This window comes from Eschscholzia californica, unplaced genomic scaffold (assembly GCF_041429995.1).
Source record: "Eschscholzia californica isolate CP2 unplaced genomic scaffold, dmEscCali1.0.p SCAF_4, whole genome shotgun sequence".
NCBI lineage: Eukaryota > Viridiplantae > Streptophyta > Magnoliopsida > Ranunculales > Papaveraceae > Eschscholzia > Eschscholzia californica.
Genome location: NW_028238461.1, coordinates 2,015,604 through 2,039,340, shown reverse-complemented (window position 1 = coordinate 2,039,340; position 23,737 = coordinate 2,015,604). Strand labels below are relative to the sequence as shown.

The 23,737-nt window shown below is 36.2% G+C and overlaps 4 protein-coding genes across 14 annotated transcripts; 3 read left to right on the top strand and 1 right to left on the bottom strand.

Annotated features, from left to right (window-relative positions):
- The first annotated feature begins 602 nt into the window (after positions 1-602).
- Positions 603-8,366, top strand: LOC147541421 (5'-3' exoribonuclease 3-like). 2 transcript variants are annotated; one of them, XM_086634106.1, is made up of 23 exons: positions 603-2,590; positions 2,773-2,878; positions 3,448-3,524; positions 3,634-3,825; positions 3,903-4,022; positions 4,166-4,228; positions 4,318-4,470; positions 4,550-4,714; positions 4,801-4,878; positions 4,964-5,125; positions 5,208-5,318; positions 5,433-5,528; positions 5,661-5,759; positions 6,040-6,110; positions 6,206-6,334; positions 6,430-6,506; positions 6,592-6,632; positions 6,720-6,794; positions 6,875-6,999; positions 7,093-7,191; positions 7,267-7,342; positions 7,503-7,576; positions 7,697-8,366. In XM_086634106.1, the coding sequence occupies exons 1-23, from the start codon at positions 2,396-2,398 to the stop codon at positions 8,205-8,207; spliced, it is 2,895 nt and encodes a 964-aa protein (XP_086490232.1). In that variant the 5' UTR covers positions 603-2,395; the 3' UTR covers positions 8,208-8,366. The 2 variants fall into 2 exon arrangements, with proteins under 2 accessions (XP_086490232.1, XP_086490231.1); XM_086634105.1 differs by having other exon boundaries at positions 1,920-2,590; positions 5,205-5,318.
- Positions 8,367-9,039: 673 nt separating this feature from the next.
- On the top strand, positions 9,040-10,264 carry LOC147541420 (aspartyl/glutamyl-tRNA (Asn/Gln) amidotransferase subunit B). 2 transcript variants are annotated; one of them, XM_086634103.1, is made up of 2 exons: positions 9,040-9,179; positions 9,852-10,264. In XM_086634103.1, the coding sequence occupies exon 2, from the start codon at positions 9,902-9,904 to the stop codon at positions 10,136-10,138; it is 237 nt and encodes a 78-aa protein (XP_086490229.1). In that variant the 5' UTR covers positions 9,040-9,179; positions 9,852-9,901; the 3' UTR covers positions 10,139-10,264. The 2 variants fall into 2 exon arrangements, with proteins under 2 accessions (XP_086490229.1, XP_086490230.1); XM_086634104.1 differs by having other exon boundaries at positions 9,106-9,179; positions 9,880-10,264.
- Positions 10,265-10,548: 284 nt separating this feature from the next.
- On the bottom strand, positions 10,549-14,618 carry LOC147541419 (2-Cys peroxiredoxin BAS1, chloroplastic-like). Of its 2 annotated transcripts, none has more exons than XM_086634101.1 (8): positions 14,357-14,618; positions 13,363-13,637; positions 12,380-12,457; positions 11,835-11,916; positions 11,665-11,744; positions 11,366-11,491; positions 10,969-11,082; positions 10,549-10,873 (listed from the first exon to the last, which is right to left on the bottom strand). In XM_086634101.1, exons 2-8 carry the CDS (start codon positions 13,573-13,575, stop codon positions 10,757-10,759), a joined length of 810 nt encoding a protein of 269 aa, XP_086490227.1. In that variant the 5' UTR covers positions 13,576-13,637; positions 14,357-14,618; the 3' UTR covers positions 10,549-10,756. The 2 variants fall into 2 exon arrangements, with proteins under 2 accessions (XP_086490227.1, XP_086490228.1); XM_086634102.1 differs by having other exon boundaries at positions 14,349-14,468.
- A 1,114-nt stretch (positions 14,619-15,732) lies between these two features.
- LOC147541418 (transcription factor E2FA-like) lies at positions 15,733-21,537 on the top strand. 8 transcript variants are annotated; one of them, XM_086637068.1, is made up of 14 exons: positions 15,733-16,195; positions 18,121-18,310; positions 18,835-18,897; positions 19,038-19,123; positions 19,213-19,301; positions 19,419-19,473; positions 19,674-19,726; positions 19,803-19,853; positions 19,963-20,011; positions 20,179-20,244; positions 20,333-20,409; positions 20,507-20,732; positions 20,879-20,945; positions 21,041-21,537. In XM_086637068.1, the coding sequence occupies exons 1-14, from the start codon at positions 16,007-16,009 to the stop codon at positions 21,181-21,183; spliced, it is 1,404 nt and encodes a 467-aa protein (XP_086493194.1). In that variant the 5' UTR covers positions 15,733-16,006; the 3' UTR covers positions 21,184-21,537. The 8 variants fall into 8 exon arrangements, with proteins under 8 accessions (XP_086493194.1, XP_086493199.1, XP_086493193.1 ...); XM_086637073.1 differs by having other exon boundaries at positions 15,739-16,195; positions 19,437-19,473; XM_086637067.1 differs by having other exon boundaries at positions 15,752-16,195; positions 18,118-18,310.
- Positions 21,538-23,737: the final 2,200 nt, after the last annotated feature.

The window sequence follows — 23,737 nt, the reverse complement described above, 5'->3', positions numbered from 1 at the left end:
AACTGACTGTATTGCAAAGCAATGCAAACCAGTTTGCAAAGTTCTGCAAAGTGTGTGCAAATCTTTGCAAAGTCATTGCAAGGCAAGCCAGACTGCAGAGCAGTTTGCAAACGAGATTGCGAAGTTCTGCAAACTAAATTTGCAAAGCTTTCCAAGGTAAACAAGATTGCAAATCAGAGCTTCACAAACTCAACATAAACCCTAGCAAAATAAGTAACTAAGAAGTAAGATCATACCTTGAAAAGATAGCAAATTCTCCTGCCATTATTGTTTATGAGTCCAATTATGAAGAAAACTATATATAAACCCTATCACAGTTGAACTATAAGTGAGAAATTTGTACTTTCTCTCTCTAAATTTTTTTCCCAAAAACTAATGAAAACCATCAAAATCAACTTCAAACAACCAATTCAGAGATTCAAACAACTAAATTTAACATAAATTGATGATTTGATAGGAAAAAATCAATTGAAACCCTATGATATGATTCAACTCGCGAAATTCTCGACCAAAATTTTCCACTTCCCTTTCGCTCTCTTTGAACTGAAGCTAAGATTCTAAGTTTTGGGGTTTTTAGAAAATTAGTGGTTAATTAAAGAGAAATTTCGGCATAAAATATGAGAGTGCTTTTAAAATTGTCCTTCAAGACTATTTCCGAACTATCTATGGTGTCTAGAAGAACAGAAAGATAATTTGTCTTTTTGACAAAAAAAGAAAACAGAGATTGGGCCTCCGACCCAATTTCCTGAAGTCTATTTTATACCTAGAAATTGCTTGAGGATCGTCTCTCGATAAAAAATAGGTTTGGAAATGACGTTTTTGCCTCTTTGTCATTTCTACATGACGGGTGGAAAAAATGAGGTGCTGAGAAATAATGTATAATGACCAATTATTTAGGTAGTGTGAAAATTCATAACGTGTTACGAAAAATATGAGATTTCTATAGAAAAAGGAAACCCCTAAGAGTAATATGATAATTTTTATTCATAACGTCTTATGAACATGATATAAAAGATGATATAGAAAGAAAAACGATTTTGCATTCGAGTTGAATAACAAAATAGATTAGTCGTCATAACACATTATGAACGTTCATATTACATCATGAGTGCTCCTAAAAAAAAGATCTAATATAAAATCCATCATGACAAGGGATTTCACAAGAAGATGAGCACTTTGGTATGCAAAAATTGATCGTGTACCTGCAGTCAGCTACGATCTGTTTCTCCAATATTTTTGTCTAAAATTATAAAATTTGGACGAATTACCTATTTTGGCTTGGCTGGATCTATTTCTTGACATAGAAAACTCTAATCCTAATAAAAAAGAAACAATAAGTAAATGCTGTTAAGTCTTGAAGAAAAAAGAAATAAGAACGGGGTGGCCGGGTGGGCAGAAATGGTGAATATAAAATCTTGGGTTAATTCTTAATTGGATTGTTATTGTACCATACTGGGCTAGGATTTGCTTTCGGTCAATTAGCTTTACTTTTTTATATTCTCTTTTCTCTTTTGCTTTTATCATTATGTTTATTTACTCACTTGATTATCTTTTTCTTCGAAACTCCGAACTTGATGCATGTATTATCGCATATATGTACTGTCTAAATGACCGTCTCACATAAGAGAAGAAGCAAAATTTTAAGTTTATAGGTGTAAAACTAAGATTTTACATTTGTCTCTAAATAGTAATGAGAGCGGCAAAAGAGTCATTTATCTCAAATTTATCTTGGGCACGGAAACCATCAATACACTGGCCGTACAAAAATCATTTCCTTTAGAACTTATGGTGGGTGGGTGTGGGGACGAACAATACAAAGTTGCCCCACCATTTGTTGACTATCATCTTCATAAAAAGAAAATTCGTTATCTCTCTTTTTTCTCTACTTAGCACCATCACCACAACAGGTCCCAAATTTTGTAGTTGGTGAGAAAGTGGGGACTAGATTGGAATGAACATTTAAAAAAAATGAGACCAAACTTCAACTTATGGAAGAGGTTGGTACCAACAAAGAATCAGCTCCCAATGGTAGTAGGAGTAAGAATGAGAAAAATCAGACCCATGCTGCGGAATCATCGGTAAATGTCTTGTCATGAAAAGAAGTCTAGTGTACGGCCATTTATGAGTAGAAATGATGAAGAATTAGCCGCCACTTTTACTTTTGTTGTTTTTTTGGGATATTGATTGATTGATTAATTGGTGAAGTCTCATCAGATTCTCAAGACAGAGGAAGAGGAGGATAGGAACAAAACCTATTATACAATCAATTATTTAGGAAGAGTAATGGTCTGAATGAGAAAATCTCATCAGTTTGATTTGGAAAGCACAGACAGAGAGAGAAGAGCTTGAACAGACTCTTTATCTATAGAGAGGAGAGAGAGAGAAGAAGAAGAAGATGGGAGTGCCATCTTTTTATAAGTGGTTGGTGAATAAGTACCCAAACGTGGTAGTTGAAGCTAAAGAAGAGAAGATAACAGATGAAAGTGGGAGAGTTGATAGTAGCCAACCCAACCCAAACAAGATTGAGTTTGACAATTTATATCTTGACATGAATGGAATCATTCATCCCTGTTTCCATCCCGACGAACATGTATGTAATTCCTTCCCCCACCCCCCCATCTTTCCTATATCAATTTTAGTTGGGTAAAAATAAAAAGAAAATACTAGTAATATATAGTCTATTTAGTAGTACTAGTAGTAGTATTTTAAAAAAATACAGCAGTAAGAGATTTTCATGTGTTTGGCCTAATTAATTTGTGAATTAATATGCAGCTCCGTCCTCCAACTACTTTCGAGGAAGTTTTCGAAAGTATATTTGAATACACTGATCGTCTTTTCCAAATTGTAAGGCCAAGGAACCTACTCTACTTGGCTATTGGTAAACATACATCTCTTTCATCTCTCTTTCAACTCTTGATTCTACCTCTAAATTGACTCCAGTTAGATTTTAGAATTAGAATGTTTGTTTCTGGCTGGCTGAGGAGGGAAGGGAAGGTGTGAGAATAGTCTCACATGAGAGAAAGGGATAACAAGCAACCTAGAAGAATTTAACGTAAAGGTCCTCCCCACTCATTGTCAGTTGGTTTTGAGTTGGATGCCCACTAACTTAACGGAAGGGTCCATTTGGAAATGCTTCTTTGTCTAGTTCATTGTTAGCGACACCCCAAGCCTTAGCAGTTGTCGCTCAAGCCCAGTATCTGGTGAGGTTTTTTTTTTTGGGGGGGGGGGGGGGGGTTCGTAGAGCCTATGACAAGAGCAAAACCTCTTACATGTATTATGTGGTAAAAGCAGAGACAATTGCTAAGGGTTGGGGCTTCACAATTTTGGAATCTGATGGAAGGCTGAATGATATCTTGAAATGTATTAAACTGTATTTGTACTTAAGAAAATGTATTTATGTATGATGTTATCTTTATGATTTGTGGTTCACTATATTTTTTTTCACAGATGGAGTAGCTCCTAGAGCCAAGATGAATCAGCAACGATCACGACGTTATCGAACAGCTAAGGATGCTGAAATAGCTGTAAGCTTACCTAATATTAATCTCCATTCATTACTTGCCACTTATTATGGATTGTGCTCGCGTGTGTTATATATGTTCATGAATGTATCGTCGTTTGTATATTTTGCAGGAAGCAGAGGAGGAGAGATTAATGAGAGAGTTTGAAAGGGAAGGCAAACAAGTACTTCCTAGAGTCGAATCCGAAGTTGCAGATTCTAATATCATAACACCAGGAACAGAATTTATGGATAAATTGTCAAAAGCATTACAATTCTATATTCGTCAACGACTTGAAAACAATTCTGGTTGGAAGAACATTAAGGTGAACTATGATTCTTTCTTATACGAACATTACTTGGAGATGAGAATCTTAATGTCATTAAATCATCATTTTTTAAGGTAATTTTGTCCGATGCAAATGTTCCTGGGGAGGGAGAACATAAGATTATGAAGTTCATACGCTCACAGAGGAATCAACCCGGGTACAACTCAAATACAAGACATTGTTTATATGGGTTGGTAAGTAAACCCATATTCACTTCATGTTCATTAGTTTTTTATTTTTGCGAATATCAATATGATCAATTCGAATAATGTTATGTCAAATTCGGCTCTTGTTGAATCGTAGATATTGTTTTCGACTTTTGTTTTATTTCTTACAGGATGCTGATCTTATAATGCTAGCTTTGTCAACCCATGAACCACATTTTTCTTTACTTAGAGAGGTAATTAGTACCACTTCATTCACTGTCATTGTTCTATTTTCTTCGAAGAAAGAAAACTCTACTTTGTTATTCCTTATTTCTTTTTTCAGGATGTGATGACTCAAGTTCAGCAACCAATTAATTGTTCAGCACTCGAATCAAGTTTGTCTAAGACAGAGTTTAACTCTATAAAATCACGCGGATGGTTTGGAAAAGTTCTTGAGAAAAATGAAGGAGATCATTTGATTAAAAAGCCATATAACGTAATTGTTGGTTGTCTATGATTCCTTCTATATGAAAATCTATTTGTTTTTCCTTGACATTTACTTTCGTATCTTTTAGTTTCTCAATATCTGGACGTTACGGGAATATTTGGAGCTTGACTTTCAAATCTCCAACCCTCCTTTTGAGATAGATATTGAACGAATCATAGATGATTTCATCTTCATGTGCTTCTTCATAGGCAATGATTTTTTGCCTCATGTGCCATCACTGAAAATGAACGAGGTTTGTCGTTGACTTGTAAAGTTTTGTTAAATTTCGTATTGAAGTATAGTATTGACATCTGTTTACATTTTTTGTTGGTTGAATAGCGTGCAATTGATTTGCTGATATCTGTATATAAAGATGGATTCAAGAATCGGGGAGGATATCTTGTCGACATGGAGAAGGTAAGGAAGTTTAGTTCAATGTTTCGGTTGTAAAACTATGCGACTGTTATGATGCATTTAATGCTATATCTCTGTTCTTAAACAGGTAGATGATAAAAAAGCGGCCTACGTAAATTTGAAGAGTATAGAAAAGTTCATTCTTGCAGTAGGCACTTATGAGGAACAGATATTAAAGAAACGATCAGATATACAAGAACGGCGGTTAAGAAACTCCCTTCGTAACCTTGCAAATGAACAAAGCAAAGACGTGAGATACTGGTACATTACCATATATGGAGCTTCAATTGTGTTGTCACGTATTGACGAGGTCGTCTTTTGGTGTCTAGCAGGAACCCTCATTTACTCAAGATCTAGAGAGTTTGCAGCTCAAGCCGAAGAATGTGATATCTAGAGCACCAGAGAGCTCAAGGACTAGCGAAACATCAAAATCGGGCGACGAGGTGCGCTTGGATAATGATTTTATAGGAAAACTTGGTTAAAATTTCGTAAACTTCTCTTGACGTATTTCAAATGGATTGGTGGGTTCTTTCTTGATTTCTTTAAATGGTTTTTAGATTTTGGAAAATACAAAAGAACTAAAGCAAAAAGTTAAAGACTATGTGCTTGAAAAAGCAGATCTGCTTCAACAATTTGGCGTCGTGAAGGACAAGGTTAGTGCTTTGTGGAACTTGTTTTGTTCTTTTGTTATATGCCAGTCAATGAATTTTGTAGGTTTTTCTGAGGAGAAAATGTAAAGAGTATTTACTAGATTGTGTTTTAATTAGGGTTGGACGATTTTGCAGGTCAAATACGGTATGCTAGGTTGGAAGGAAAGATACTACAAAGAGAAATTTACCGAACAAAGCCTGAATGGTGTTAAGAGTATTCCTAAAGATAAAATAGTATGTCCTCAATTGTCGTGCACCCGTTGCTCTTTCTTATTCAACTCTCATATCTACCCCCACTGGTATTCGTGCAATCATTTACTTTTGGAATCCTGACTTCCCCTATCCATACCATGTGCCACCTTGGTTGCGCCATGCTTGACTTACTCGACTTGCCAATGTCTGCCATGTCACGACCTTGGTTGTGCCCTGCCTGCCTTAGCGTTCCTGACTTTCCGTGTTGCAATGCCTCGCGCAACTTTTTATTGTGTAATTCAAAATGGGATTCGACTTACAGGTTGAAAAGTATATCGAAGGCCTGTGTTGGGTTCTGCAGTACTACTTCTCCGAAGTTCCCTCTTGGAGTTGGTAAGTTGGTTGTAAGAATTTGATTTTTATCTGAATGAAGTTTGTTTTAGCTCTTACTAGCTACTTTGATAATCGTTAATTTTGATTTCGTATAGGTATTACCCTTACCATCATGGTCCCTTCGCTTCTGATATGAGAGGACTTGCAAGGATGAACATTAAATTTAAAGTGGGTGCTCCCTTTAAACCGTTTGATCAACTAATGGGAGTCCTTCCACCAAGAAGGTAAAGAAAGTTGATTTAGTTCTCAGTTTCGGTTGCTTCGGTTTTGTCATATTCTTTCTGTATGTCCTTGATTTGATTATAATTTCTTATTACAGTGTTAATGCACTTCCTAAGCCCTATCATAAACTGATGACCTCGGAGGAATCCACCATTATCGGCTTCTATCCGACTGGTAAGTAAGAAAATTGAGTTCCTAACCATATTAATCTGTCTTTGATCTTTAGAGATCATCAACTTACTAGCTTTTCCATTACCAGATTTCCAAATCGACGAAGATGGTATTCGTTTCTTGTGGCAGGTTTGCTGCTTTCTATCTTTTTGTGAATAATCAATGGACCTTTTCTATATTTTTGTTTTCACTAATAATAAGGTTGAATGATCGAAGGGCATCGTTAAGCTTCCCTTTATTGATGAAGAACAACTTCTCACAGAAACGAAAAAAGTAGAAAACGAACTAAAGGTATGAAGGAGAGTTACTTGCTCTTCTTAGCTATGTTAATTTCATTAATGGTGCCATTCATCGATATCGTACTATTTTAGGATGATGAAGCGAAGAGGAACTCTAAGGGAATGGACGTGATGTTTACGAACAAATCTCATATTGGTTCAAAAATTTCGGTATGCCAAAATTTTGTTGGAAAAGTAGCAATCGATGTGGAAGCCAGGTAAAGTAATTTTAGATTAGATGCTTCATATTTTACAAATCTCGACTTGTTCTTTAATTACCTCACTGAGGTTCGTTTTTGTATCGTTCACAGTGGGGGAGTAAATGGTTTTATTCTCCCGTATAGAGAGGATTTTTCTAACTCTACATTCGATTTGAAGGAAACGAAAAATGTCTCAAAGGGCCGTATAATGTGAGTTTGCAAAATTATGTCTTGAAAAACTGTAAAAGTTAAATTGTATAGGTAAGCTAACTTCGTATGATGCAGATGCGTTCAATATGAATTGCCTCCAGCCCATCCTCATATTCCTCGTCTTAGTGAGAAAGTACTATTGCCTGAAAAGGTATTTTATTCTTTGTTTTCGATTTATTCTATTTTCCGTTTTTTACGACTCGTTACAATTCAAAGAAAGTTGAGGTGTTATGTTTCAGTATTTTCATACGTTTTCTAGTATCAACACTTTGAACTTCATAGCTTTTGTTCGACTTTCAAAATGTTTGCAGACTATAACCAAAGAGGACATAGTGGAAGAACCGCTATGGCATGAATATCAAGGTTCTGGACCACCGAGAATTAGGTATATTTGTTAAGGCACCATTTAAATCTAATGCATTAGCTCAATCCTGTATGTTGTTGCTTTCTTTTTTTTCCCCGAGAAATTCGAATCATTTATACGGTAACAAACGAGATAAAACAGATCGCAGTTTCCACAAAGATATGACGAAGCGTCAAACATCAGAGATTTGACTTCACCAAATGGAGCAGGTGGTTCTGGTTTCAGTGCAGGAAGGGGAAAGTTTAGTCCAACATCAAGTTCGAGCTCAAATCTTCCACCTTCGACAAGAATGCGTTCACTAAAAAGTGAAACTAACTTTAATCAAAGAAATCCGACCCATATAGGACAGCGTTGGGCAAGAACGGCATCTGACGAAGCTAACTGGAGAAGCAAACAATCCTCGGGTAAATCAAATTCAGGTCAAGGTTCTTTCACTGAGAGAGGAAGTGAAGTTGGAAATAATAGTTTTTGGCCATCGAGAAGTGTTCGAGTCAATTCAGACAATGGAATTCAAGCCCCAAGAAATGCCTCTACGACAGATCGAAGTACCACTACATCAGACAACACTCCGTTTTCGGCTGGTAGGGGCCGGGGAAATGGGGGCGGGAGGCTTAACCAAAATTCTGCTGCTGAACGTAATGAGCGATGGTAGTTATGTTCCAAGAGTTGGTATTTTTTGTGTCAATCGAATGTAAAACATCTCGGTTTCTTTTGTTTGTTTTAGTAGTTTAATATTTTGGTGATGGGACCATGAACACAATGTGGTAAACTTTCATTTTCGCCTCTAAACTAGTTTGATCTTTGAATGCTACTATTTGGTAAGATTTTACAGGTGCCTCTCATACAGATCTTGCCAAGTCAAGCCATAAGAGAGGCTTGCCTATACTGATAATGGGCTCCTCTCTTTTCATGGTTAATGTGGAAGGCACACTTCAAACTCCAATGTATTGGTGGATTATTATTTCGAAGTTTTGTATGTGTAAGGCGCTTGGGAGCCGGAATCAGTAGTCGTGGTCTAGACTCGGTAGCAATGAGAACCTTAGACTAGGAGTTCTAGTCTTCCCGCATCTCAAGAGCAATGAAGTTTTTGTACTGACACTGCAAATCGAAAATATTTTACAAAATACACTTATACAGTTTGGGGTTGCAAGCACAATGCTCACCGTCGGTACTTCTACCCGACGAGCTCTTGAGCTAAAAGTCCATCTCTTATGATGAGAAAATGGCCGATAAGTCAGTGATTTATTAGCCTGTGCCTGCCAGTCCTGGAAGGGTAGCGTGTTAACCCGCTTGCTCCTCAACTCGGACAACACCGACCGGTTATATGGGACGAATATGCACGGACGAACTACCGGTAGGGTCGAAAGTGACGTGAAGTTGTAGGCGCCTCCTGTAGGTGTTAAAGGAGGCGTCCTCCTTACTTCACAAACTCTTTCTCAAATTTTGGTTTGAGAGGAGCGCCTTCAGCATTTATAGGGTGTCTCTTTAACACTGCCCGGATGTGAAGATAAGAAAGAGGGAAAGGCTCAAGGTTGTTAGTTTGAGCAGATAAAAAAGCCTTCTGAACGTGAAACAGTTAACGGTGTTAATTTGCAGAGTTAGCAGCAGCCCCGTCATTAGACAGGTCAGTAATTACCCTCTCTCTCTCTCTCTCTCTCTCTCTCTTACGCTCTAAATCAAACTTATACCTACTAAGTAAAACCCTTAAAGAGGGGATAATTGAGACATATGTATTTTAGTGATTAGGGTTTCATTTAGAGTCATTAATCGTTTGAATTTTACGATATTGTGTTGAAAAAGCAATCATGTTCTTATTTTTCTAGTGTTTGTATTTAAAGACTCTAGTTGAATTTCGATTAGTGAAGGAAGTTAAATTTGAGATTAGGATACAAAGATAGGAGGAAAGGGTCTACTAGTATGGTGCACATTTCAAAACTAGGTTTGTTTGATGCAAACCAAACTATGAATTCCCTTTTCTTTGGCATTCATCCTTCGGCCAGTTCTAGACAACTCTTAGATGAGATATCATCCCTTTTTTTTTTTTTCCGGAAAGGTCAACATGCATGCTTTAAGGGGCATGACTTTGTGTCTCGAACCCTTTGACAGAGATGGTGGAAACCAACTTCGTAACCAGTCCAACCAAAGGTTGTTGACCATGACTCCTGGGTTTAGTTCATCTAGATGTGGGTTTATACTTTTCTTACTTTCTAATAGGAATCTTCTTGTATGAATCTACGAAATAGCTGTCTAATTTGCTCATTCAAGCCTGGTTCTGTTCCCTTCTTTTTCTTTTCAGCATCTTCATTTGGTTAACCTGTCGGCAGATCTTGCCCAACTTCAATTCATATGGGAAACAAGCAAGCAAAGGAACAAAATGAAGAAGTTTTTGCAGTGAAGATTGTTCCTCCTCTAGACAGGACATATGTTCGATGGCTTGCACGAGATCTCGAAAGGATTCATGGCTTTACACCAAAGAACCCACGTGCAATAGAACCTCCGCAACATTATATCGAGTATATGCGCCTTAATGGGTGGTTAGATCTTAACCTGGATGATCCTGATCTTGCCCACCTGTTCAAATGAGAACTTGTAGACACATTCTGCTTTTCTTTTCTGCAACAATGTAATCAGACTCCCTATCGTTTGTTTGTATGGATGTATTTAATCTTACTGATCAAATATTATTTTGAAGATATCTTCTTTATTCAATATTCTTACTGTTTTAGAAAACGTTTTTAGAAATAAATGGTCATATCTATCTTTTCAATTAGGCTGTGGCAACACATATGCTGGAACCAGTGACAAGAAGGAATATGTTTGTTCTTTTCGCGCAGAAAAAGATTCTGAATACTCCTTTAATCATCCTTCGACAAGCGGACGTTGGAGTACAATGTAAGTTCTTTAACATAGATGAAGGAATCGAGTGGATTCATAGCTCAAGTATCCAGAGACCAAATCTTTCAAGTTTAAGAAACCCATTAGAACAATGAAGGTAAATGATAAATAAGATTTTTCACATTAATAGGTTACTAATCAGATCGAGTTCAACAGGGAAATGCCCCTGAAATTTATTTCCAGGAACAACTTAAACCTAAATCCTCAGAACAATCAAGTAGAAAGACAACACAACTCTATAAGAGCATTTTCGAATGAAACAACTGATGGTACCAACAACGAGGGTTTACTTGACTGTCTTCCCTCTTACACAGCTGCAAAATAGTCTTTGCTGAGCTTGGGGTCTGGTTTCATTGACTTCTCACCTGGTTTCCAACCAGCTGGGCAGACCTCATCTGGGTTATCTTGCACAAACTGCAGAGCCTGAGATAAGAGCAAAAACGATTAAAACATCATGAATTAGGGTTCCGGGATAATCATGAAAAGGATAATCTCCTTGAAACTAGAATTTTTTTTACCTGAAGAGTTCTCATTGTCTCATCAACGCTTCGTCCAATAGCAAGATTGTTAATGGTTGAGTGCTGAATTATTCCTTCCTTGTCAATGATGAAAAGACCCCTTAATGCAATTCCCTGTTTAAATTGAAGGCTTTAATTCTATGATGAAAAGCAGATAGCTCGGAAATTATAATATGATTATATTAATTATAATTTTGTAGTTCAAACATATTCCTCAAAGAATCAACTTTCACATATCAAATCACTTCCTTGAAGAAAAGGGTTATTACTGAATTCACCAGATTATATATCATAGTGGGCGACAAACATTGAAGTTGTAAAATGAAGATAGCTATTAGGAAGACAGAATGAAATAATTTGTGGTTTAAATACTAATAGAAAAAGAGTGAAACCATACCTGATCAGCAATAAGCACATTATAAGCTTTTGAGATTGATTTCGTCACGTCAGAAACCAATGGGTAATTTAGATCACCAAGTCCACCCGACTTCCGATCCGATTGGACCCATGCAAGGTGAGAGAACTAGCAAAGAATAGTGTATATATGAATTAGGTTGTTAGGTTGTATAAGAAATTTGATATTACAAAACACCATGACTAGAATCAAGAAACTAAACTCGTAAAGAAAGGAATACATTATCCAATGATAATTTCATGAACTACTGTATTCAATCAAAGTACAAGAAGCTAACTTACCACACTATCTACAGAGACACCCAAAATTTCAGTATTCAACTTCTTGAATTCCGCATGCCTGTCACTGAATGCAGTAATCTCTAGAGAACAATTAGAAGTAAGACATTCAGTATCAACATACATGACCCAAATCTAACCTTTAAACTGAAAACCTTCAATCTACAACTTACCAGTGGGGCAAACAAATGTGAAATCGAGTGGGTAGAAAAAGAGAATCACATATTTCTTCCCAATATAGTCAGACAGCTTGACCTGCAATAACAAATAAAAAAAATATATATGAACACTTCAACGTGTGAAGAATATATGAATTATTAAGTGCTTCAGCGGCAAACTGACAGAAATATCAAATCAACTTGGCCGTTCAAAAAAGTCTTTAGGACCTATATTGGAGAAGGTTGCACATTTCAAAGTAAATGATACTTTTAATTTGAGACCCATAGAAAGGAGTACAACTAAAAATTGTGCAAGTTGGTGAGGGTCGAATTACATTTTCATGAAAGTGAAAACAACGATAGGCCAGAGAGAATAATATAGAATTTTCATTGCACAATGTCAAGAAACAACTACAAAATAATTGGAGAAAAAACACCATCTATGATTTTGAACACAATTGAACAGACAAAATACATGTAATAAAGTATTATTAATCAAAAGCGAATCGGAATTCTTATCCATCTGAAGTTTGACAGTTTACTTCACATAGCGTACGTACCTTGATGAATTCTTGGTCAAAAACTGCTTCAGCTTCAAAATCTGGTGCCTTATTTCCAACTAATGGGAGTTCAGAGCTCTGGGCAGATAAAATAAAGCATGGAAACACCATATTTAGACAAATAATTAGTATAAAAAAATTTGTGCTCGCAAGTATCAGGTCCAGTAAGTTAACTGCAATTCTAAAAAGTAAAATATGAACAGACTATTACTAGACTTGCCCTTGGTAAACCACATTTTGGCACGAATAAATGAAAATTTTGACTCAAAGGGTTAGTTAATATTGAATCGCTAATACAGATATGATGTTTCTAGGGTTCCCGTCTCACTACTGTACATTTCCTTAAAGCCCTCAATCAACAACTAAATTTTGTATAGTTTTATCTTTTCTTTGGACGAACTTTTATATTCCACCATTAATTTGATGAAGTTATCCTAGAAATAAGACCACATCCCACCATTGTTACTCTGAAACCCATCTTCTTTTTAGTTATCTGAGCATCGACTTTAACCCCTTCTGAGCCAGATCTATCGATCGGATTTGGTTTTAGTATTTTACGAGATTGTGTTCACTCCCTTTAGACAAACTTTACATTCATCATCTTTTTGATGAAGCATTCCTATAAATGGAGCCACATCCCACCACTGTTACTCTAAAACCTCTCTTTTACACTTCTTGTCCCTTACTAAACCAGATTCATCAATTCATACTGGAATTTGGTTAATTTATCAATGTGAGAGCATTCTACTATGTGTGCTCTAATAAGAACACTAATATTTCATTTTCAGATGAAAAATGGGTGAAATTTGAAGAAAACCAAACAAAATGATAGGCTAGACACAATAAAATACTAAATATTTCTGCATAGAAAATCAGATAATTGACCATCATTAGTGAAGTTTCAGTCAATTTCGAAGAACAAGGGGTAAAAGGAACATCTAAAACAAGGCTGAATAGAATGAAAAAATATGAAGTTTACTTACAGCATTGACGACAAAGCTTCGTTTAGAAGAAGATCTGGGAGTTGAAATTGGGCGGGATTGGAAGGATTTCCTAAGACCATTGAAGCTCTTAGGAAGAGTTAGGGTTTGTGAGAATGGTTTAGGAGAGGTTAGAGAAGCGATTGGGCTAAGAAATTTGCGGGAAGAATAGGTAGGGTTTGAAGAGAGGATGGTGGGAGGAGCTGAGCAGGCCATGGCGACGGAAGTCTCTCTCTCTCCCTTTCTCTAGCTAGAGTGTATGGGGGTTTCTCGAGTGACTAAGAGGGTGTTTGATTTTTTAGTACTTTAAGTGCTACCACTTACTAAGTGATAATCACTTAGTAAGTGATCTTGTAAGTGTTGTGGCGTTTGTTTTCCATTACTTCTAAGTGCTTGATTTTTTTTTTATATTAATTCTAAATGTCATAAAAATGAGAAATTGTCTATTTTGACCTTAAAGTGTTTACATATTAGTATTTCATACTAATTCATTGTGCTCTCGAGTTTAGGTACAAGAGAATTACGGTTTATGAATACTTTGTGTTGAAAATATTAACCTCAAATAATTAAAAAGTATGAAGGAGAAAGAACTTACGTTGGATCATGGAGTTTGGGTGGTTTCATGACTAATGAAGGAAGAGACGTGAAAAAAATTTAAGAGAAAAGCTTAGGTGAAGGATGAGTGAGAAGGAAAAGTGTCATCGCTAAAGTCATAAAAATATTTTTTTACTTATCAATTGTTTGAGATTTTCGTTTGGTTATAATCATATTGGTAATTATTATATTTGGAGAAGGATAAAAATGTCTTTTTTAGCACTTAGAAAGTAAGTGCAAAAAAATAAGCTCCAAGTTGGAGCTTACTTTTTTGCACTTACTTTGACCCCACTTACAAGTGATATTCACTTATTAAGTGAAAAAACAAACGACCTAAAATTGCCGGCCCACACTTATTAAGTGAAAATCACTTAATAAGTGCGAAAATCAAACACCCTCTAACTGTATGTACTGTGAGAACAATAAGAAAGAGAGACGAAAGAATGCGTGGATAAGTCTAGTAGTGTGTTCCAGCCTTCCAGGGCGTTTTTGGAGTAGGAAAAGAAACCACCAACTCCAGTTACTCCACATATTTATCGGCTTACCAATACAAAAGAAAAGAGCCAATCACTAGTAGCCCAGTTGATCAGTGTATATACCGTGCAATGCAGAGGTCCTAGATTTGATCTCACAGAAGTGCAAATCCAGAAATATCCACACATTTAACAGACGTCCTTTCTGTATTGTCTTATTATGGGATGCTCTTCTTTTTACGTATGTGAATAAGTGAATTACACATTCAAAGAAAGAACGAAATACATCTAACTGAGTACACCTCTAGCAAGACCAATACACTTGACATGTTTTGTAACAGAAAAGAGAGAGGTAGATAACATGAAAGAGAAAAAAAATAGAGAGACCGAGGCTAATCTTTCTTTGTGTAGGGTTTAAGAGGAGAAAAATAAAGAGGAGGAAGACTCGGAAAGATAAATGGAGAGGAAGAAGATTAAAAGCAAAAAAATGTACAATTTTATTCGAAAGTTATTAACGGGAAACAACAAAGTGGCGGGACAAAATTATTAATTAGTTTGAGAAGAAAGAAATTAGAAGGGTGATGAAATTTAAGAAATAGTTCTTTTACTATTTGAATGAAAAAGATAACACAGTGCTAGTTCGGCATTTCCTGAGATTTAGGTGTTAATTTAGATTTTATTTAACTGTATTTGAATGAAAAAGAAAACATAATGTTAGTACGACATATCTTAATTGGTAGGGCATATTTTCCAAATAAAATATAAATAAAGGTATAATGAAGTGGTTAAATGCGTTTTAGACAAGTAATTTAGTTGGGGACAAATTACTTCAAGAGTTTAAATTTCGACGGTTATCGTGCTTACACTCTTATTGATATATTATAAGTTCTCTACTCAATTTCCAAAAAAAGAAATATGAAAATACCCCGTCTAAAAATTTAAACTCAATCCGCCATTCAAACATCTTACACTCTTGGCATGATTAAATAGGAAGGTTAAAACATAATACATATCAAAGTTTGATAAACCTACATACATAGTAGAAGTTGCCCTAGGACATAGGGTTTGGTGACATGGGAGACTGGTTGAGAAATTCGCGCCAAATAATCGCGAGTTAAATAACACAATGATACGCGGGCAATCGCCGATTCGGACCAACAATTACAGTTTTCACCTCAAAGACAAAATAAAAAGCAAAATAATAAGAAGAAAATAAAATAAAAAGAATAAATTAGCTCCAAAAAGCAGTTGATTTATGACACGTGTAATTTTGAAATATAATGAAATAGAAAAAAGAAATTAAATTAATTTTGCAATATTATTCTGAGTTCCCTCCATATCCATCCGAAAGAATTTCCCTCCTTCCCTCGTTTTTTCCCTTTTTAACCTCTTTCTCTCTCTAGATCCCATCTCCTTACAGTTTCTGCCCTAGTTTTTCCAGAATTTCCCTCTCATCTTCGATTTCAGTTCATACCTCTCTCGATCCATTGATCTGATCATCGTGTTATTAACAAAGTATATAAAAAAGGAGAGGGTTTTGATCGACTTCAAAACAATCTTAAAAGAAATTTCCGATTTTGATGTCTGAAGGTCGAGCTTCGAGTCGGTCAGCACAACCGTCTGGTCGGATTATGCAATCTCTGAAACGTCGTCATATGCCGCCGTTTTCATCGATGAAGCCGCCGTTTGTTCATCCAGGTGATTATCATCGATTTTCTGGCGGAGTTGCTGATGATCAAGTTGAGGCTATTGTTGTTAAATCTTCTGCTGTGAGTTTTCGTTTCACTATATACTTTTATTTTTAGGTTCTTCAATGTTTATAGTTTTGGTTTAATACCTACCAATTAGTCCAAGATTGATTTTTTCTAATGGTTTTTTGCTCCGATTCTTGTGTTTGTGTTACTTGCAAGACTTCAAGAACTGAATTTTTCTCTCTGATGTTTAATTGGACTTGCCTTGAATTGCTGATTTAGTTGTTTGAAAGCATATTGAGATGAAATAAGGATTAGGTATGTGGTTTTAGAGCAAATTTCGTTGTTCTCCGTTAGGCTCTACATCATATTCTAGTCAACTGCTTAGGGAACGCTGGAACTTGTGGCCGTACATTTGGTTCATCTTGTGGCTGTGCATTTGGCTCATCTAATCTGTGTGTCTATTGATACTTCTTATACAAGGATCCGATGGTTGTTGAGATGATAGTGGTCACTGAGTACATTTGGTGCATTGCGTGCATCTTAGGGCATTGTTCGCCTCATGGAGTTATTTCATTAGGAATGGGTGATTCGGTGTCACTGATATGCAAATTGGGGAGACCCATTACCTGGCTTTAACTCGGGATATAGGATGTTTACTATTGTTGTGTTGATGGGGAAACCTTACGTAAATTTTGGAACCTCGTTACTGCATACAAGTTTTATACCTCTGCTTTCCGTTTTGAAGTCAAATATCCCAAGGCTAGGGCTTAAGTGCACAATTTTGGGTAATTTCTAAAATCTTTTTAAGCTTCAAGGAAGTTTACTTTGATGAGGGTAAGCGTCACGGTAACACCCAAAGGGGTAAACACTTAAGAAAGTAAAATTCACATCGTTCATTGAGACGTAAACATCACATAATACGTACTTCCGTCCGATAACTGTAAAAACGCAAGAATTTACGAAATACAGAGATGTGATCCTAGTCTTTTGGACAGGCTTACGAAACATAGTTACTAAGTTCTGGTGCAGAAAAGATGTGTATTCCGCCAGTTTGAGAAAGTACCCTTTTTTCTTGCTTTGGTGAGTAAAAGAAGGTTCTTCTGAGCACATCCAACTATGTATAATTTATTTTCGTTATATTCAACAATTACGAAGTGTTTGGGGCTAATAATGTTTATCCATTCTAAAGAAAAGTGGACAAGGGTTGTGGTTGGACAAAAGAAAAGGTGACTGACACTCAAGGGGTTTCCGATGATTCCATGAATTATATTTTTCCAGAAGAGACAATTGGAAATACTGAAGTGGTGGATTGCTCTTTGGAAAAGATATTGCCAGGTTGTGCTTGCATTTTTAGGAGCTTTGTCATTCCAGTGTGGGTTCAGAAGATGTTCAAAAGTACATTATATTGTGAAACACGTTAATATTTACTCATGCTATTTGCGTTATAATTAGATCAATGGTAGCATTAGGGCCATTTGATGCTATTGCTTGTTCATTATTAATGCATTTAATGGGATATCTTTAATAGTAATAACATACTGGGCAAAGTACGGAGCCAATCAGGTGTTTCATTACTCTTTCATCTTTCTACAGTCTTAAGAATATTTATTTTATTTATTTCTTTACATATGTTTTATGGAACAATTAGTAATTGACTTCAAATGGAATACTCAGACCCTTAATTCAGAATAAAAATATGTCTGACGGTCTGAGGATCTGTTCCTTTTTAGCTTGGTAAGGGAAATGCTGATGAAGCATTTGTATCGTTGATACTTTTGTTTCAAATACTGGTACACTTATTGCTAAACCTGGCTACTGTACTAAATTATTTCTTCAAAGATTTACTTGTAAATTGTAATACATATATGACTAACTATCTTAAGATTCTTAACTAGCCGCTTTGTTTTCTGATAATGCTGCATCACTTCATTCATTTTAAGTTATCCATGTCCTACATTTCAAACATGTGACGCTAATGTTCAATAAACGGTGTATAGCAGATGAAGAGGAAGTCTGCAACAGAAGAATGTGAAGCCGAATCTAGTGCCTGGACTGCGAGTCCTGGGTACACTGAAGCAATTAGCAGCTCTATCCAAACACCTGTACCAGGAAAAGCTGGCAGAGTATATAACAGGTCAAAGATCTCAAAGTACAACAAGTCTGGGCCTCAGACTCCTATGTCAAGTGCTGGTAAGCTTTTGTTTTCTGATGTATGATTTGTTTTCATACTATAGAAGACTTTGGATCCCAATGAAAGTATAGAAACATTATCTGTTAGTTGGTGTAGTCATTTTCTGCTCATGAGTGGTTATGTCTCCCATAACCTTGTATGCGACACCACTATCATAACTCCTAAGTCCTTAATCAGTTGCAGAAAAGAACAAGAGGAAGAGAGAATAGAAAAAGTATATATATAGTTACCCTTGTGTGTGTGGGTGGAGGGGTGGGGTGGGGGAGTCATATTAGCTATGAGAACTAACATCTACTTCTGGGCTTCATGATTTAAGGAGTTAGAGGGGGTTAGGACCTTCATTTCAAAAGCAGACACGATTTCCAGATGAGTTTTTCTTAATAAGGTCATTCTTTGAGCTCCACAAGCATGTATATCGGCTGGTTCTACAGGGTCTGTTTTTCTGTATTTCTTTGTTAGTCCGGACTTAATATTTAATAAATTCTCGCCTTCTCACGAGAAAACTATTTTGTGTACTTTGTAGCCGTAGGTTCTCCTGGCAATCCTCTCACTCCAGTTGGTACTTGCCGTTACGACAGCTCTCTAGGTAATTGCATGCTTGTGTTGATATGGTTTCACTTACAAGTAATTTATTTATTATATGAGCTACTGGTTTGACAAAATGTCAATTAGCACAAAACTGCAGTATGAATGAACCAACCAATCATATGCTATGATATTTTTCAGGGCTGTTGACAAGAAAGTTCATAAATTTGATCAAACATGCAGAAGATGGCATTCTTGATCTAAACAATGCTGCTGACACATTGGAGGTCATCATTTACAACCTAATCATATATCTTTGTTTCCCAATTCCCACAATGTTTTAAACTTTTAGTTATTGAAAGTTCTGCTGATACAGGTGCAAAAGAGGCGGATATATGACATTACAAATGTCCTAGAGGGAATTGGTCTCATAGAAAAGAAGCTTAAGAACAGGATTCGCTGGAAGTACGTACAATATATTTTCATATATTTAGGCTGTTCACCTCAGTGACTGCAGTTTTTTCTAATATTTTTAAGTGTGTAAGCACATAATATTTATTTGAGTATTGGTTAATTGATTAGGGGTCTTGATGTTGCAAGGTCGGGGGAGATGGACGGCGATGTTACCCTCTTACAGGTACGTAAAAACAGCTACTTTTCCTGGTTCACACACTTCTTTTAAGATATCATCGACTTGGGAACTGCTATTTTGTAGTTTTACTAATTAAATCACATGCTGTTTCCAGCTGTTATATAAATGATGAATGTTAAACTTCACAAAATGTGCTTTAGTGTTTATGACTAGCGGTCTTATCTAGATATGCTCTTATTCTGCAGGCAGAAGTCGAAAACCTTTCTGTGGAGGAGCAAAGATTAGATGATGGGATAAGGTGAAGTTAATTGCACTCTGTTCTATTTTCTTTTTGAAACTTTGGACATAAGCTGATTTTGTTTAGTTTGTTGCAGAGAAATGCAAGAAAGATTGAGGGATCTTAGCGAAGATGAAAACAATCAAAAGTAGAAACTCTTTCCCCTTATTACTTGTGTTCATTCTCAGTTATTTATTTAATTCAGTAATTAACTACTAAGCTGTCATTTCCTCATTTTTCTTCTTCTAACTTTGTAGGTGGCTTTTTGTGACTGAAGAAGACATCAAGATTCTACCATGTTTTCAGGTTTTTTTTTAACTATATCATCTCGTTCTGATGCATTTTCAACGTGGTGGTACTGTAATTGGTTGATTCAGGGTAGGAGATAATGAGAAGATTGAACCTTTGCTTCTTTACTATGTTTATTAATTTTTCTTTAAAAAATCATTTACGATCAACATCCTCTAAAACAGAATGAGACCCTGATTGCTATTAAAGCTCCTCATGGTACTACTCTGGAAGTCCCAGATCCTGATGAGGTAAGTCGACAACAAAAAATTGAAAAAGGTCCATATAATTTGTACTTCATGTCTCTAATGCATGAAAAATTTTCCTTGTAATCCTCAGGCTGTTGACTACCCACAAAGAAGATACAGAATTGTCCTCAGAAGCACTATGGGACCCATTGATGTTTACCTAGTTAGGTACTACTCTTCCTCACAGATCTAATGCTAGAATATTACTCTCTCGGTCTCGCGTACATATAGATTAGAGATATTTGCTTTCCTGATGTTCTTTTAGTCAATTTGAGGGGAAGTTTGAAGAATCGAATGATGTTGAAGCACTTCCAAGCCATCCACCAGCATTAAGTTCAGGAAACCACGTAGAACCAGTAACCATTACAGAAGATAATAGTGGAAAGGAGATTGAATTGCACGGACAAGCTGCCAATACGATGTATGCCGATCTTAATACTTCTCAGGATTTTGTCAGCGGGATCTTGAAAATTGTTCCATCAGATGTAGATGTGAGTGCGATCCTTCCTCTTTGTAGCATACGTTTTAATTTTCTTAATGCTCTCTCTCTCTCTCTCTCTCTCTCTCTCTCTCTCTCTCTCTCTCTCTCTCTCTCTCTCTTTCTCTCTCTCTTATACGTCCTACTATGTTGTTGCAGAGTGATGCGGATTATTGGCTTCTTTCAGATAATGGAGTAAGCATGACGGATATGTGGACAGCAGACTGTATCCTTTTCATGATCAATCATGAGCAACTCTTTCCTTATTCTCTGCCCTTATTTCTTCTCTCTTGAATTCAGAATTCCTTGACTTCATTATAGCTGCCATTGAATGGGATGGGGTTGATACCCTTCAAGCCGACGAGTTTTTGATGTCTGCTGTTAGCACGCCCCAACCACAAACTCCACCGTCAGGCATTAGTGGATCACCATCAGTAGCGGACACTAGCCAGAGTCAGAGGTGACAAAATTAATCTGGATCATGTCAGGTCCATTCTTCTTCATCTAAACCTATTTTGTTTTTCGTCTGTTTAGCGATGCCATAGATACATACATCTAGTGCATTAGGTTGACCATGACATGTCTCAACGGTTCAACTCTAAAGAATGTTGCTGACAACTTAGCACTCTTGTACAGTTAAGTAGTGTATTTTAAATTATAACGTCGAAACATTTATCGTATTGAGTTTCTACATGTACGTCAGTGCTCTATCATACCAATATTACATTTTAAGAATGAACTAGGATGCTTCTTTTAATGTCAGATTTTTCGTATGTACCTACTTCATATTTGAATATCATTTTCTTCTGGTTAGCTAACATCAGTTGTTTGGATTTCTGTCTTTAACTCTTTCTTTATTCAATGTTACTTTCATATATTTCTTCTGATCTTTTTACTTTACCCTCCTCAATACTAATCCATAATTGAGTTTACCTCCCTCTATAATTGATAATTGAGTTTGCCCCTTTGCAGTTACTAATTATGTTAAGAACGCTAAGACAATGTTTGACGTGCTGGAAAAAAAAAAGAGTTCATGGTCGTATTTTCAATTGATTCACAACAATTGTAGGTAACACAGTTGTAATATAATCAGTGAAAAAATGTTGGAAATTAGCTTATTACCTGTAGATTTAGGGTCTGTTTGATACGTGTGAAAATAGGGTTAGAAAATCGATTTTTGTATGAAAATCGATTTTCTTCTGTTTGATAGGACTAAAAAGGTCGGAAAACTGATTTCCCTTAGAAAAAAAGGTTAGAAAATCGGGTTAAAAATTTTCTTACAAAAAAGGTGGGAAAGTTGTTTTCTAACCCTTCACTGGACGCGCTCTCTCTCCTTCCTCCCGTTATCTTTCTTTCTTTCTCAGCTAACCAACCATGGTTGTTCCCTCTATAAAGTTTGGCAACTTGAAACCAAAACCGATCATCTTTCTCACATTCTCCATGTATACCATAAGTCATCATCAATTTTAATCTAATGAGATCATTCACCTAGATGGCCAAGATCAGCAAGATGCAAACTTCATTTGAAATCTCCATTGAAATTTAAAGCATCAACATGTAAAGATGACCCAAAAGGATTGTGGATCTCTAACGGAAGTAATCATCTCTGTTTGCAAACCCTAGTTTAGAGTGATATTTTGGCGCTAGTCGCGTTAGGGTTTTGATTCCTGGTCGATTAGGTTTTTGATTAGTTTTGATTCATTTAACCCTAATCGATTAGTTTTTATTAGTTTTCTATTAGGTTTTTGATTACTATCCTAATCGATTAGGTGTTTGATTAGTTTTGATTCCTGTAACCCTAATTGCAATCCATTATCGATCAGTTTTTATTTCTTGTAACCCTAATAGCCATGAACAATGGAGGTTGCTGCTGTTCGTTTCCAGAGAGGGCTTCATTTGCTAATCTCTAAAGGCGCCCAACTTCCTTGCAGTTGGCGCCCTTTAATTCTGTAAAGAGGGTGCCGAAAATAAATCGTTGGGTGCCTTTAAAAATTTCTCATCATATTTTCTTATGTCATAACAAACACAAAAAATTGATTTTCTTAAGGAATTTTTGGTTTTCTTTCCCATCAGAAAAAAGTGGTTTTCTTTCTCATCAGAAAAAAAGTGGTTTTCACACGTATCAAACGGACCCTTATAGTCTACATAGAGAACAAAAAGTTAGTGTACAGATAGGGTGATGCATCTGTACATACAATTTTCTCACATGAAATAAGAAATATCAAATGGCCCGAGAAATTTTCCTTATTGAGCTGTTTGGGAAATCAAGCCTTGACCAACGAGGCAACGAAACTGAAATCGTAAGTTTATTCCCTCAAAATTTCAGAACCTTATATGGATAGCACAAGATAAATGTTGAATTATCTTTATGGTTCTCTGAACTAAACAAATTTTTATCTTTTTGAGGTATTTCCCTTTTAGCCTCCAATTTGTGACCAAAGGGCTAGTTTGACCCCATAAGTGTTCGGACTTCCTGTTTGGCCACTGTGTATGGGAGTTCGATTTGACTCCTAAACTTTTGTTCTCTTCCATTTTTACCTAAACGACATTTTTGTAATAATTTTATTTTTCTTTTAGTTATCCAACTCATATTTATTTCCTCATCTCTTTTCTCCACCTCATCCTTCTCTTTCTCCCACCTCATCCTTCTATCTCTTCATTTCTTTTTTCTCTCTTCTTCTTTTCCCTCTCTCTTCTTTCTCTTCTTCTAATCTCTCTACACCGAAGAGGGGTAGAAGAGAAGGAAGAAGAGAGGGAGAAGAAATAATTTCTTGTTCTTTTTTGGTTTGATGATCGTCGGAAAAAAGTGGTTTGATGGGGTTAAATCGGCCAGTTGGTGACAAATTGGAGCCAAAAAGGATTTAACCCTTCTTTTTTCTTCTCGAGTTTAAGAGGGGTGTAATTGTAAGTAATGGAAAGTGAGAGTGGTGAGAAAGTGGTGCCTTTATTCTTTTGCTAGAAGTCCAATAATTGTTAGTTGGGAAATTAAATGTACTCTACATTTTTGTTATATACACT

Excerpts from the sequence above, each read along its gene's own strand:
- LOC147541421 (XM_086634105.1), top strand. The coding sequence starts at position 2,396 with ATGGGAGTGCCATCTTTTTATAAGTGGTTGGTGAATAAGTACCCAAAC. Across the intron at positions 3,525-3,633 it reads CTAAGGATGCTGAAATAGCT|GAAGCAGAGGAGGAGAGATT; the intron begins GTAAGCTTACCT and ends TATATTTTGCAG. Across the intron at positions 7,000-7,092 it reads GCAATCGATGTGGAAGCCAG|TGGGGGAGTAAATGGTTTTA; the intron begins GTAAAGTAATTT and ends TATCGTTCACAG.
- LOC147541420 (XM_086634103.1), top strand. The coding sequence starts at position 9,902 with ATGGGAAACAAGCAAGCAAAGGAACAAAATGAAGAAGTTTTTGCAGTG.
- LOC147541419 (XM_086634101.1), bottom strand. The coding sequence starts at position 13,575 with ATGGCCTGCTCAGCTCCTCCCACCATCCTCTCTTCAAACCCTACCTAT. Across the intron at positions 12,458-13,362 it reads GAAGCTTTGTCGTCAATGCT|AGCTCTGAACTCCCATTAGT; the intron begins GTAAGTAAACTT and ends TTATCTGCCCAG. Across the intron at positions 11,745-11,834 it reads CACATTTGTTTGCCCCACTG|AGATTACTGCATTCAGTGAC; the intron begins GTAAGTTGTAGA and ends ATTGTTCTCTAG.
- LOC147541418 (XM_086637067.1), top strand. The coding sequence starts at position 16,007 with ATGTCTGAAGGTCGAGCTTCGAGTCGGTCAGCACAACCGTCTGGTCGG. Across the intron at positions 18,311-18,834 it reads GACTCCTATGTCAAGTGCTG|CCGTAGGTTCTCCTGGCAAT; the intron begins GTAAGCTTTTGT and ends TGTACTTTGTAG. Across the intron at positions 19,474-19,673 it reads GCGATGTTACCCTCTTACAG|GCAGAAGTCGAAAACCTTTC; the intron begins GTACGTAAAAAC and ends CTTATTCTGCAG.